We start from the raw sequence: 14,791 nt of genomic DNA, 5'->3' as shown, positions 1-14,791 counted from the left end.
AACTGCTTCTTGAAGCATAATATCTCATTGAGGGTTTGAGAGGCAGCTTTAAGAACATTTACTGCTCTTCCATATACTATTCTTTCCTATTTCCAGCACTCGCCTCTGGCAGCTCACAGCTAACTACCTATGACTCCAGTTCCTGCAGGCATATGGTGCACATAAATTCATGCAGGCACACTAGGCATATCATAAAAATAAATCTTGCCTGGCCTGGTGGCACATGTCTTTAGTCCCAATGTTCAGAAAGCAGAGGCAGGGGGATTTTCTGTGAATTTGAAACTATTCTGACCCACATAGCAAGTTCCAAACAAGCCAGAGGGATCCTGTCAAGAAAGGGGGGGAAGGGCAGAGAAAGGAAATAAAAATAAGTCTATTTAATAAAGACTTACTTGTAGTTGGGCAGTGATGGTGCGTGCCTTTAATCCCAGCACTCAGGAGGCAGAGGCAGGCGGATCTCAGTGAGTTCGAGGCCAGCCTGGTCTACAAGAGCTAGTTCCAGGACAGCTTCCAAAGTCACAGAGAAACCCTGTCTCAAATAAATAAATAAATAAATAAATACTTACATGCTTTTATTTTATGTATATGAGTGTTTTGCCTGAATGTGTGTCTGTGCACTACTTATGTGTCTGATGCCTCTGGAGGCCAGAAGACAGTATCAGAATCACTGGAACCAGACTTAAAGATAGTTGTAAACTGCCCTGTGGATGCTGGGAATCAAACCCAGGTCCTCTAAAGAGCAACCAGTTCTCTTAACTACTGAGCCATCTCTCCAGCCCCCCCCCAAAAAAAACACTTAAATTCCCCCTCCAAATAATTCCCAGTTGTGAGGAAGTGGTGTCTTGTAATCCCAGCACTCTGGAGGCAGAGGCAGGCAGATCGCTTAAATTTGAGGTTAGCCTGGGTCACAGACCACAAAGTGAGCTCCTAGACAGCCAGGGCTACACAAAGAAACACTGTCTTGAAAAACCAAAATTGCCCGGCAGTGGTGGGACACGCCTTTAATCCCAGCACATGGGAGGCAGAAGCAGATAGATTGAGTCCAGTCTGATCTACAGATCCAGTTCCAGGACAACCAGAGCTACACAGAAAAAGTGTAAGGAAGGAAGGAAAAAGAAAGAAAGGAAGAAAGAAAGAAGGAAGGAAGGAAGGGAGAAAGAAAGAAAGGCCAAAACCAATGAACGAACCAAAGAAAAACAATGCTCCACTGGATGATTCACAAGTACCATTATTCCCATTTTATGGATGTGATTATAATACTTTATGTCCATTTGGAATGGGGTTTCAAGGCAGGGTTTCTCTATGTATCGTTCCAGCTATCCAGGAACTCACTCTGTAGACCAGGCTGGCCTCAAACTCACAGAGATCCACCTGCCTCTGACTCCGAGTGCTGGGATTGAAGGAATGTACCACCACTCTCCTGATAAATTTTTAAGAAAAGGAATTCAAAAAATTTTGGATGTCACCACTCTACTAGGTACTGAGTGAGGTGAAAGTTCCTAACAACTCCAAATCCAAATTGTGGCCAACTAGGTAATATGTGGTATGATTCTAAGTCTGGACTGAAGGACACTTCACCTTACCCATCCCAAGGACCTTCAGTTTGTCTCTCGAATGAGTGGTGTTTCCTCCACCCCTCGGCTGAGGCACAGATTATTCCCTCTGCTTAGAACTCTGCCTGTAGCCTTCACTTTCCCAAACATCAACTTTAAGGTCCCAAATCCAGGCCAGATATGGATTTTAACACGCAAGAGGCTGATGATGAAGGTGTGCCATGAGTTTGAAGCCAGCTTGGAGAACATAGCAAGACCCTTAATGCCAGTTCCAATGTCACATATTCCAGACCATTAAACTATTGCCCCTCTTACGTGTGGCATCAAAACTGTTAACCATGGAGTGGTGGTTTAAAAGAGATGTCCCCATAGTCTGCTGAGTTTAAGTACTTGGTCCCCACTTGGTGCTGTTTAAGTAAATGTAGGAAGTGTGGACTTGCTAGAGGAAGCATGTCACTGGAGGCAGGCTTTGCACCAGTTCTACTCCGCTCCCTCAGCTTGTATTGACAGCTTAGACACAAGCTCTCTGGTTCCCTGCCACCATGCCTGCTTGCCTCTCTACCATGATATTGATGGACTCTTACTGCTCTGGAACTGTAAGTCCCAAATAAACTAGTTCTTCTTTTATTACAAGTTGCTGTGCTGGATAGTTTTATGTCAACTTGACAAGAGATACAGTCATTTGAGAGAAAGAAACCTCAACAGAGAAAATATATGCATAAGATCAAGCTGTAGGCAAGCTAGGCAGAGGTGGATAAGCAGGAAAGATAGGAACTTGTGGAAACAATCAGAGGAGAGGGGATTCAGCAGCCAGACAAGGAGGAAGTCAGACGTCTAGTACTGAGGACAGGTAAGAAGCCACATGGCAGAATGTAGATTAATATAAATGGGTTAATTTAAGTTATAAAAGCTAGTGGGAAACAAGCCTAACCTAAGGCCAAGCTTTCATAATTAATAAAAAGCCCCTATGTCATGATTTGGGAGCTGGCAGTCCAAAGAAAGACTGGCTATAGAACTGAGTTTGGATCCTCATCACTGGAGTTAGCCAGGCAAACCTGGGATTGAGGCAGAGACAGAAGGATCCCAGGGCCAGCCATTCTAGCCAAAATGATGAGTTTCATGTTCAGTGCAAGACCTAGTTTTAGACAAATAAAATGGAAAGCAACAGAAAACAGATTGTACATAAACCTCTGGCCTTCACATGCACACACACTCGCACGCGCGCGCGCGCACACACACACACACACACACACACACACACACACACACACACACAGAGGGGGGGGAAGAGAGAGAGCCCAAACACCTGACGTCAAGAAATTTGTCCAAGTTTCATAACCTCAACAGTAGAGTTAAGACTCCATGCCTAGCTCTTGATTATTTGTGTAATCAGCTATGCTTAGTGAAGGTCGTCAGGGATGTTAGTGATCTGGTCTGGATTTGGGGCATGATTTAGTGTAGCATGAAAAAATAAAAGACCCAATGACTGATAATTGGGATTCAAGCTTCAAGCTGAAGATCAGAGAAGCAAAGCAGCCAAGTCACTAGCTCTTACCTCTACCTCAGTTCAGACAAAAGGGGCAGTCTTCAAACTGCTCCCAACAGCCAGGAATTGGTGGCACACGCCTTTAATCCCAGCAGAGGCAGAGGCAGGCAGATCCCTGTGAGTTCGAGGTCTACAGAGTGAATGCCCTGTCTCGAAAAATAAAACAAAACTTCTCCCAGCTTCACTGCTCCTTAAATTCACTCACACTGCTATGCTCTCCTCAGCGTGGCTAGATGCTAACTCTCAAACTGAATGCCTCTACCTTTTATACCTCTCAAATCCTGGGATTAAAGGTGTGAGCTCTGATACATTCTCCCACAGCCCAGAGTGGTCTTGGACTCAGAGATTCATCTACCTCTTAATCCTGAGTCCTGGAATTAAAGGTATGTATCACCACTGCCTGATCTCTATAGCTTAAAGTTGCCTTTAGCTTCTGAATCATAAGGCAAGCATTAATAAATCATAAATAATTATAGCATCACAATCCAGGGCATAAAGGGAATGCTCAATGGGATACACAACAGTCAGTATTGTCTGACAGTTCCTTGTTTGGATTGAGAGAGACACACAGCTATTAATTAACAATTCTGTGAAAATAAAATATTTTCACCAGGTATGCTGCCACACATCTTTAATCCCAGCACTCAAGAAGCAGATCTCTGTGTTTGAAGAAAGCTGGGTCTAGAGAACATCCATGACATCCAGAGCTACACAGAGAAACCCTGTCTTGAAAAACAAACAAACAAACAAACCAAAAAGTGATAAATGAAGACACTAGTGTCAACCTCTGGTCTCCATAAGAGCATGCACCTTCTTCACTACACAGGCAAGCATGTGTGTGTGCATCCACACACATTGTGGAATATCAATTGAAGATGTATTACATTTGTTTATGCCGTGGAACATTTGTTTTATGATGCAAAGATATGTTGCATTTAACTCTCAAAAAACGTGTCCCTGACACTTATCACAAAAAAAAAAAAAGAAAAGAAAAGAAAGAATTGGTAAAAATATAGAAGATAGGGTAAACACTTTGGAAGAAGCAGTCTTATTTATGGGTAATCAAATTCAAAGCATTAAAGCTAGATGTCTGTTTCCTGTCATTCACAATTTAAATGGATTTGTGACACTCCACTTCCATACAATGCTTTTAAGGTAACCTGGACATAGGTTAGGTCCCACCTACATGGCCCATGGAACAATTCTGAACTAGCTATAAACATGTAGTGTTTGCATCAACAAATTACCAGCCATTAGTTCAGCTCAATTGGAGTCCACCTTGGCCTCTGAGGTAACAAATAGATGTTTACAATTGCTCACTTCTTTTGTCTCAGGAGAGAGCTTTTGGTCTATTATCATTAATTTGGGGGTAATCCTGATTTTGATTTCTGTCCTTCCAGTCATCTTTCGAGGACTGAAAAATGCCCTACATGCCACACAACAATATTCACAGACCCTTGTGAACGGGGGGGGGGGGGGGGGTGGCGGCACAGTCATCTCTGATGGGAACATCAAAAGTCATAAAATCAGTACAGCCCAGCAAAGCCGAGCTGTATTATGGTTACTGTGACACTTTTGGTTTTGATCTCCGCCTGTTGCATACTTGGGGGACTTTTAGTATTTGTACAATTTGGGGCTGTTGCACTGATGAAAATTTTCCCAAGAATCATTCATGCCTTCTCCCAGGAGCACTACTTCTCAGCTTCCCCAGGAAGGTCCTGAACACTCTACCTCTCCCACCTCTAGGGAGACATCCTTATCTTGAAGGATGTCTTACTTGAAGGTCTTCCTTGGCCCTTAGAGGTTGTGACACACATAAAGAAACCAAAGGTCTCTATATGAGGCTATGAGACATCTGTGAAACATCTGTCCATGTACTTTACTCAGGAACAAGATAGTCAAAACAAAGTAAACTCAAAAAGGTCAAGTTTTGGTGGGCCAGAGGGGTTGGCCACAGATCAGATTACAAGCCTCTTCCCGCTGTACACTCAAGCAATTACATGGCATATACAGCAACAAAGATAGATTAGCTGAAGTTACCTCTGTCCTACACAGAGGCTTATATTGATGGGCAAAGAATGATGTAGAAAAATGATAAAAGAATGAGCTGTCAGGACCTCCTTTTCTTAGAAAAGTTAGCACATGTAGAGCCACTGTGATGTCTTATGGCCAAAGAACAAAAGAATGCCAGGACTAGACATATAAACAAATTCTATAAAGATATATTATGCCAGAATTTAAATAATAACTGTAGCAGCTTTGGCCTGAGGATCTTTCCTGAGCACTCTGACCATTAAGAGTTAATAATACTACACTGCTTGGGACATGCCAATCTGCCTGGGTTGGCTCAAAGATTTTGTTTTGGTCTAGGGTCCTTGAAGCCACAAAAGCTACTAGCCTGAGAGAGCAGGCTGTCATATGTTTCTATGGGTTATGGGGTTGATGAGTAAAAATGGTTATAAAAGGTAACTGTATTAATGACGAATAAACTTGAGGGAAATGATTGTAAAAAATAACTGTTCTGTCACGGTTTATCAATGATGACTAAAAAATGTGCAAGAAGAAGTAAACTATGTCAAAAAACAAAATGATATGATATATGTTTTGGAACAACACAAATGTATCCCTGCTTACTGAATTCTGTAAGTAAACACTTTGACCACTAGTCAGTCAGGCTGCAAGATCCTCCAGACCATCATGCCTGGCTCATCCTTCCCTCTTGAACTCCTTGCCTCCTCTCTGGGACCTGTCAACTACCAGATGTAAGAAGTAAAGAAAGGTATATAGAATAGAGAAAGATAAAATCCCAGAGACAAAAGGTAGATGGAAAAATTTAAGTTAAGAAAAACTGACTAGAAACAAGCAAGTTAAGGCCAGGCATTCCTAAGAAAGAGTAAGTCTCAATGTGTTTGTTTAGGAGCTGGGTGGCAGGCCCCCCAAAGAGTAAAGAGCAAAGAGTTAAAATACATACACATCAAACAATTCCCAAACAGGACACTCCCCCAGAAGTCTAGGGATACAAATCTGTGAGGGCTGTTATAATTCTATGGGTTGCAGTCTTCCACCTCTGGGACACTTGATTCTTTTCCTCTCACAGGAAGTGCTGCCAACCTTTAGCAATGGGGTCATTGGGTTTCCAAAGGAAAAAGCACTAAATGCTAGGATGATCCATTTAAAGCATTTATTGAAGAACTTACCTACCAAAACAGGGCTGCAGCATCCTCAAAATGGACAGAGAGAGAGAGAGAGAGGTTCCTCCTACATAATGTCACAGAACATTTATGTAAGGGTTGGAAGCGTAAGGACTGTGGCTGGTCTCCTTCAGTGTTTTTTTTTAACAACCTAAATACCTTGGTTAATGCCCAGGTTGGCCAAGGCCCTGGCTTGGGTTCAGAAAAATAACGGGCATCTAGTTAAGACAGGCTGTCAAGGTACTCTGAATTTCTTGGTCAAGACAAGAAAAAAAGTGAGGACATGTGGGGTGTCCTACAGGGAAAACTGCTTTAGAAAACACCTTTCTGTAGCTGGCTGTAGATGACACATGGTTTTAATCCTAGGAAGCAGAGGCAGACAGATCTGTGTGAGTTCTAGTTTTGGTCTACATAGTGAGTCCTAGACCACCAGGATATGGTGAAACCATCTCAAAATAGTAATAGTAATAAAGTAATAATTATTTATTGATGATGATGATAATAATAAACTTTGCTTCCCAATTTGAGGGATGCTGTACATGACAATGTGATTTGGCCAATGTATCTCCAAAAAACACATTTTACTTTGTTCTGTTTTTTAAACAAAGTCCTAACTGTCCTGGAACTCTTTTTGTAGACCAGGATGGGCTTTACTTCACAGAGATCCACCTGTGTCTGCCTCCTAAGTGCTGGGATTAAAGGTATGTGCCACTAGCCTAGCTAGCTATTAAAAAAAAAAAAAAAAAAAAGTATTAGCTGGGCAATGGTGACACATACCTTTAATCTCAGCAATTGGGAGGCAGAGGTAGGCAGAGTGAGCTCCAGAACAGTCAGGGCAACACAGAGAAACCCTGTCTCAAAAAAAAAAAAAAAAAAAAAAAAAAAATATTAAACAAGCTGGGCATGGTGGCTTATGACCGTAGCCCTAACACTTGGGGAGCAGAGTCAGGAGGAAGCTCATGAGTTCAAGGCTGGCCTGAGCTACACAGTGAGTTAGTTCCAGGCCAGATTGGACTACTAGAGTGAGAGAACATGGGAAGAAAGAAAGAGAAAGAGGGAGAGTGGGAGGAAAATTAATTATCAAACAAGGGAATAAGATGGAGAGAAGAGTGAGTTTTTCTTCATGCTAACTCTCAACCTTGAACTTCATTCTTCCTCTGGAATCCATAGATAAGTTCACAATCTTTCCACAAAGGTCCAGTCACATTCTTGAAGAAAATCAAGGACTTAGATTTGGATGGTGGGAAATTGTTAGAAACGAAGACTAGGGGACGTGGAGTTGGATCTCTGGGATTGGGCACAGAATACTGATTAAGGCGCTGTTGTGGTTCATCCTTTTCCAGCATGTACCAGACTAGCGTAAGGCGCTTAGGTCATCCTCCTGGCACAGAGTGCCCTAATTTCATGAAGAATTCTTCCTGTTTTGGTGCCTCCCTGTACAATACTTCGTTGCAATATTTACTAGACGTGAGTAGGACTGTTAGGAGGAAGAGAAGTGGTGAAGTGATTGGAGTTCACAGAGGAGGGGACAGGGTGACAGACATCCCACGATTACATAAACTCACGGGGGCCACCAAAGAGGACAACAATCGCACACAGTACGTGGAAGCCAGAGAACACCGCCGTACAAGTGGGCCGTAGAAACTCTCAGAGTCTATCAACTATGGTGAGTCAGACGGTCTTGGGGTGGGAACCGGGCCCGCCTGAGGAACCCCGGGGACTGGCTGGAGTCTCCCTGATCACTGCTGTCTCCACAGGAGCCTGTGCTTGGCTTGTTGCTGTTGCTACTGACGCTGGCGCATGCCTCTCCGGACCCGCCAGAGCCCTGCGTGCTGGATGAGGAGAGTGTCCAATGCTCCTGCAACTTCTCAGATCCGGAGCCGGATTGGTCCTACGCTTTCCTGTGTACCGGGGCGCAGGACGTGGAATTCTACGGTGGCGGCCGCAGCCTGGAGCACTTTCTAAAGCGTGTGAACACCGAAGCAGACCCGGGGCAGTTTGCAGATGTGGTCAGGTCCCTGCCCTGGCAGCGGCTTACTGTGGGGGATGCGCGGGTTCCTGCTCAGATGCTATTCGGAGTCCTGCGTATGCTCGGGTATTCCCGCCTCAAGGAACTAACTCTTGAAAACCTGGAGGTAACCGGCACCACGCGGCCGCTTCTGGAAGCCACCGGACCCGATCTCAACACCTTGAGCCTCAGCAACGTGTCGTGGGCGACAGGGGATGCCTGGCTCGCAGAACTGCAGCAGTGGCTAAAGCCTGGACTCAAGGTATTGAAGATTGCTCAGACACACTCACTAAACTTTTCCTGCGAACAGATCCAAGTCTTCCCCGCCCTAGTCACTTTAGATCTGTCTGACAATCCCGAATTGGGCGAGAGAGGACTCATCTCGGCTCTATGTCCAAGCAAGTTTCCGGCCCTCCAAGTTTTAGTACTGCGCAATGCAGGGGTGGAGACGCCCAGCGGTGTGTGCTCTGCACTGGCCGTGGCAGGTGTGCAGCTGGAAGGACTGGACCTTAGTCACAATTTACTGCGGGATACTGCAGGTGCTCCGGGGTGTGACTGGCCTAGCAAGCTAAACTCGCTCAATTTGTCTTTCACTGAACTGGAGCACGTACCTAAGGGACTTCCAGCCAAGCTCAGCGTACTTGATCTCAGTTACAACCGGCTGGATAGGAAACCTAGGCCAGATGAGCTGCCCAAGGTGGATAAACTGTTACTTAAAGGAAACCCCTTTTCAAACCCTGAACCCCATTCCGGGGAGTATGACTCTGGTGTAGTGACGGCCCCAGTGCATTTATCTCTGGCAGTGAGTGTGTCAGGAACACTGGCTGTGCTCCAAGGAACCGGCCTTTTTGCCTAATGCCAAATGGAGAAAAAGCAACATTTACCTTGTCCTGGTTAGTGAGGTTCCTGGTCAGGATGATCAGAACTTCTTGATCAACAAATCCTCTGCCTTACAGTTATTAAAATCTTAAACCACGAGGTACGGGAAGAAAGGCAGTGTACATGAATGATTTTGATCCTCAAGATCCACACAGAGGAAAAGAACTCATTCCTGAAAGTTGTCCATCTGACCTCTACATACGTGCTATAACACTGTGTGTGTGTGTGTGTGTGTGTGTGTGTGTGTGTGTGTGGTGTGTATACATACAAATGTGCTCACAAAATAAATATTTTTAAAATAATAATTTGTTAGTCTTGTTGTTGTTTGTTTTTTGAGACAGTCTGTCTATGTAGTCCTGGCTGGCCTCAAACTCACAGAGTTCTGTCTGCCTCTGCCTCAGAGTGCTTCGGTTAAAGGGATGTGCCTTGCACCCAGTTTAAATAATTATGAGTCCATGTCATTCACTCCACAGATCTTTACTGAGTATCTGCAACTCATCAGGTCCAGTGCTAGAGGAAGAATTCATTCTTAGACTTTCTCCAACTCCCTAGAAATCCTACCTCCCCTCAAGGAAGAGCTGCAGGGTGGGAAGGAACAAAGGAGTGCTCTCAAGCTTGGGCTGTGGGAGACAATGAACTCACAGTAGGGCTTTCTGAACAGATTGCTGGCACTTGGGTTAAAGACAGTTGAATAGTAGTAGTTGTGGTTTGGATGAGATTGGCCCACACAGGCTCATATGTTTGAATATTTGATCCCTAGTGGTAAAACTGCAAAGGATTAGGAGGTGTGGCCTTGTTGGAGGAGGTGTATCACTGTGGGGTAGGTTTTGAAGTTTCAAAAGCCTAGGCCACACCCAGTTAGCTCAGACATGAGCTCTCATCTTACTGAACCATGCATGCTGCCACACTCCCTACCAAGATAGTCTAACTGGTCCTCTAAACTAGTGGTTCTCAACCTTCCTAACCCTGTGACCCTTTAATACAGTTCCTCATGTTGTGGTGACCCCCAACCATAAAATTATTTTTGTTGCTACTTCATAACTGTAATTTTGCTATCATTATGAATCATAATATAAATATCTGTTTTCTGATGGTCTTAGGTGACTCCTGTGAAAGGGTTGTTTGATCCCCAACTTTCAGGAGCCAAAGGCAATAAACCCGAAGGCCATTTTTGTTCTGTTGAGACAGGATTTCTCTGTAGCTTTGGAGCCTGTCCTGGAACTGGCTCAGTAGACCAGGCTGGCCTTAAACTCACAGAGATCTGCCTGCCTCTGTCTCCCAAGTGCTGGGACTAAGGCATGTACCACCACCCAGCTACATGCTTTATTTATCAAACAGTCATTTACTGAACACTGACTGCCCTCAAGGAGATGAATGCAGTGAATTCCTGGACTGACTCTGGTTTTCTTCAGTCTATTTAGACCCAGTCTCCTCTGGTCCACTCCAGTCTGGGTGAAGTGAACCTCATTGTTCCCATCTGCCTATCTCAGAAAGAAAGAGAGAGAGAGAGAGAGAGAGAGAGAGAGAGAGAGAGAGAGAGAGAGAGAGGGAGTGAGGGAGGGAGAGAAAGAGAGGAAAAGAGAGAAACCCCCCAAAATTGGGAGGGGCATCCAAGGGGGAAAAGGCCATTGAATTTCCTTTGTCCATGGCTTTCTGTTTTCTTTCTTTCTTTTAAAGAAATGTTATTTAGGAGCTGCAGAGATGGCTCAGAGTTAAGAGCATTGACTGCTCTCCCAGATGACTGGGGTTCAATTCCCAGCATCCACATGGCAGCACACGACTGTCTGTTACTCCACAATCTGACACCCTCACACAGATATACATGCAGGCAAAACACCAATGAACATAAAAATAAATAATTTTTTAAAAAAGAAAGAAATATTAGCTTTTATATGCTTATGTTTATGTCATTTGTGTGCCATGCCAGTGGAACACAGGGTCTCAGAGTTGGAATTACAAGAGGTGGTGAGTCATCCAACATGGGGACTTGGAAGCAAACTTGGGTCCTCTGGAAGAGCAGCAAGTACTCTTCTGCACTGAGCCATCTCTCCAGTCCCATCCCAGAGCTCTTATAGAGTAATGGCAGAAGCTGGACATAGTTAATTCTGAGATATCATAGGTCAAGCCAATGAACAGCACACATTATGTATGTCCTTCCTGGCCCAATCAGGAAGATGGTCCTGTCTTGCTCCTGCACTGCCTGCCCAGCTACGGGTATTTGAAGCTTCTCTAACTCAAGCTTTCACTGAGTTGCTGTCAGGCATTTGTTACTACCCTCTGACCTTGCAGTTAACTGAATTGCAATTACACAGCCTGTAGTTTTACCGTGACAGAAAGTTTACTCTACCCAATCTTCAAGAGATGTGGCTGTAGTCTTTCTTGGTAGCACCTTGTCTATGGAGCAGCTTCCTAGATGGAAGCTTCTTGTTAAGATATCTTTACTTACCGATTTAGTCTGTTAACAATTAGCTGTATTAGAAGAAGAATATATAAAAGGCCAATCGTGCCTTACATATGTCCATCAAAGGCTTCAGAGTGAGGTAAGGTATTTGGGAGGAGTACAGACTGGCCCAGATCCTTGTCCTTCTTTTTTGTTTTGTTTTTTGAGACAGGGTTTCTCTAGGTGGCTCTGACTGCCCTGGAACTCACTTTGTAAACCACGCTGGCCTCGAACTCACGGAGATCCTCCAGCCTCTGCCTCCCAAGTGTTGGGATTAAAAAGGCCTGTGCCATCCCCACCTAGCTGACCCTTGACTATTGTACACCCTGTGACAAGCCCTCTTATTCATCTTTGTTAGTGCTCTAAACTCGGCCGTTTTAACCCTTAATCTTCTTTTCCATCCCAGCATCTATTCTCACTGTAAGGCATGTGAGCCTTCCACATGGGCAGCTTTCCCCATGCTGTATTCCCTCACTACCTACAGAGAGCTAGCTGATGGGAGACGCATAGAGTGGTCAAGCAACTGTGAGAAACAACATAGCTCAACGAGACTAGAAGCCTCCCTTATTCAGCTCTAAATCCCAGCCCCCAATGTGAGCCTATATGAATCCCAGGGTCTATGTGAATCCCAGCAAGTGCTCCGCGCCAGTCTTTACTGGGAGATTGATTGAAAGAGAGGAATGGGTGTAGGGCTGGGTATTGCTACCATAAAGACACAGAAAACAACGTGAAATAGCACATTCACTAAGGCTGAACAAGATGTTCCTAGAAAACTTTGGAGGTTAGACAGACTAGAGACTATGTGTCCCACTTACAGTGTCAACATCCACATCCGTGATATATGTTTTTCTGGATGGCACCCAGTATCCTAGAGAGGAAACATGTTGATCTATGGTTGAAATGAGAGGTACAAGACACCCTGGAGAAAACCCAAGATTGAGAAACTCACCCTCACCAGGGACAGAAGGAAGTGAAGGAAGGAAGGAAAGGGACAGGATTAGAGAAGTGAGGGTTCCACATGGCACTTTGTGGCCAGATATCTGATGTGAGATGGCTTTTTTTCTGCTGAAGAGTGATATGTGGTCATTGAGCTTTTCTGAGCCAAAGGATGATCCCTTCTAGCCTCTTCCTTTGCTTGTCTGGCATCTGGAGCAAAACACACCCTGAGTCTTGTTTTTGATTTCCAGAAGAAGAGTTTTACCCTGAAAATAAATTCATTTTTTGTTCTCTCTTATTCAGTATATTCCTTCCAACCTACACTCTCCAGCACCTTTTCTTTCTTTTTTTTAATGACTTATTTATTTTTATTTCATACTTTGGTTTGTCTGTATGAGGATGTTGGATTCCTTAGAACTGAAGTTATAGACAATTATGAGCTGCCATGGGGTGCTGGGAATTGAACCTGGGTCCTCTGGAAGAGCAGTCAGTGCTCAGTGCTCTTAACCACTGAGTCATCTCTCCAGCCCCCAGCACCTTTTCTAATGCTCAGAATCCCTCATTCCCCTAGACCACACAAAGATCTTTTTAAGATGTTCCTTGAAGAACATCTGAGCCCTGACTTAAATCTGTGGCAAAAATGTTTGAGGCTTCGTTGTATAATCAGGCAGCCCTCAAACTAGGAACCCTTTACTTCAACACTCTGACTGCTAAGACTCACACCCAGCAGGTACTTTCTTTCTTCTTTTGATATTTAAAATCTTTATTATCTCATCATCAAAAAGGTTTTCAATTAGCAATAATCGAGCCTCAAGTAAACCTCATTGGTTACAATAGTGACATTGTGCAAAGCTAGCAAGGCATTTTTTTTGTTGTTGTTATTTGGTTGTTTTGGTTTGATTTTGAGCCAGGGTTTCTCTGTATAACAGCTCCGGCTGTCCTGGAACTCACTCTGTAAACCAGGCTGGCCTCAAACTCACAGAGATCCAATGCCTCTGCCTCCCAAATGCTGGGATTAAAGGTGTGTGCCACCGTCAACCATCGCAAGGCTTTTTTTTTTTTTTTTTTTTTTTTGATAGTTTTCTTCTCTGTGTAACAGACTTGGCTGTCCTGGAACTCACTCTGTAAACTAGGCAGGCCTCAAACTTACAGAGATAAGCCTGCTTCTGCCTCCCAAGTGCTGGGATTAAAGGCCTGTGCCACCACTACCCAGTTAAATTGCTAGTTTTCTAAGGTGTAGTATTGTATATGGAAAGCATGATATTGTGGCTTAATTTAAGAAAGAGAAGAAACAAGCAGGGGCAGGGAAGTAGTGTCTTTTAATAAATATGGACACAGGAATCCTTGGTAAATCCTGCAAACCAAATACAGCATCTTGATACAGTTTATCCCCTGATACAAAGTTGGCTTAAATTTTTCTTTTTCCATGGTTTGTTTATTTTGATTTGAGACAGTTCTCAAGTAGCCAAGAGTGGCCTTAAAATCACTATAATAGCTGGGGATGACATTAAACTTCTGGTCTTTTTGTCTCTGATTCCCAAATACTGGGATTATAGACATGAACCATAACCCTCAGACTGGCTTAATTTTCAAACCACTGTACTATCCCACATCAAAGGAAGAAATTTGTCTACAATTATTTGAATAGATTTGAAAGAAAATGTTGACAAAAATCCAGCATCTTTCATTTTTAAAAAAATTCAACAAAAATCTAGGGAGTTTCCTGTCATATAATGGCATGTACAGAAAAATGTCAGCTGAGACCATATTTGATGATAAAGAGTAGATGCTTTTGCCCTAAGATCATCAACAACACAAGGACGTATATCCCCAAAGCCTCTGGTCAACAATTTACTAGAGTTTCTGGTCATAAATTCATCATGGATGACTTTGCCTCAAAAAACAAAACAGGGCAGGCTGGAGAGATGGCTACGTGAGTAAAGTGTTTACTGACAAGCATGGTGACCTGGACGCAGAACCCCGGCACTGGGCTTGGCAGCAGATAGGTAGGACCTCAGCACTGGTGGTGGGGAGCAGCCGCGAGTGGGTGAGGGCTCACTGGCCACACAGTCTAACTGAAACCGTAAGCTCCAGGTTCATCGAGAGAACGTGTCTCAAAAACTAATGTGAAAACTTGGAGCTGGAAAGACAGCTTAGCGGTCAAGAGTGTGTGTGCTCTTGCAGAGGACCCAAGTTCACTTCCCAGCACCCACATGGCTTCTCACAGCCGTCTGCAGC

The 14,791-nt window shown here is 44.0% G+C and overlaps 1 protein-coding gene across 1 annotated transcript; it reads left to right on the top strand.

Annotated features, from left to right (window-relative positions):
- Positions 1–8,029: 8,029 nt before the first annotated feature.
- On the top strand, positions 8,030–9,426 carry Cd14 (CD14 molecule; the record flags this gene model as incomplete). Its single annotated transcript, XM_051202296.1, has 1 exon — positions 8,030–9,426. A coding segment is annotated over one exon (1,125 nt), but the record flags the coding sequence as incomplete, so codon positions are not given.
- Positions 9,427–14,791: the final 5,365 nt, after the last annotated feature.

The sequence above is a fragment of the Phodopus roborovskii genome, unplaced genomic scaffold, assembly GCF_943737965.1.
Source record: "Phodopus roborovskii unplaced genomic scaffold, PHOROB, whole genome shotgun sequence".
In the NCBI taxonomy this organism is placed as follows: Eukaryota; Metazoa; Chordata; class Mammalia; order Rodentia; family Cricetidae; genus Phodopus; species Phodopus roborovskii.
This window is presented reverse-complemented; position numbering and strand designations above follow the sequence as displayed.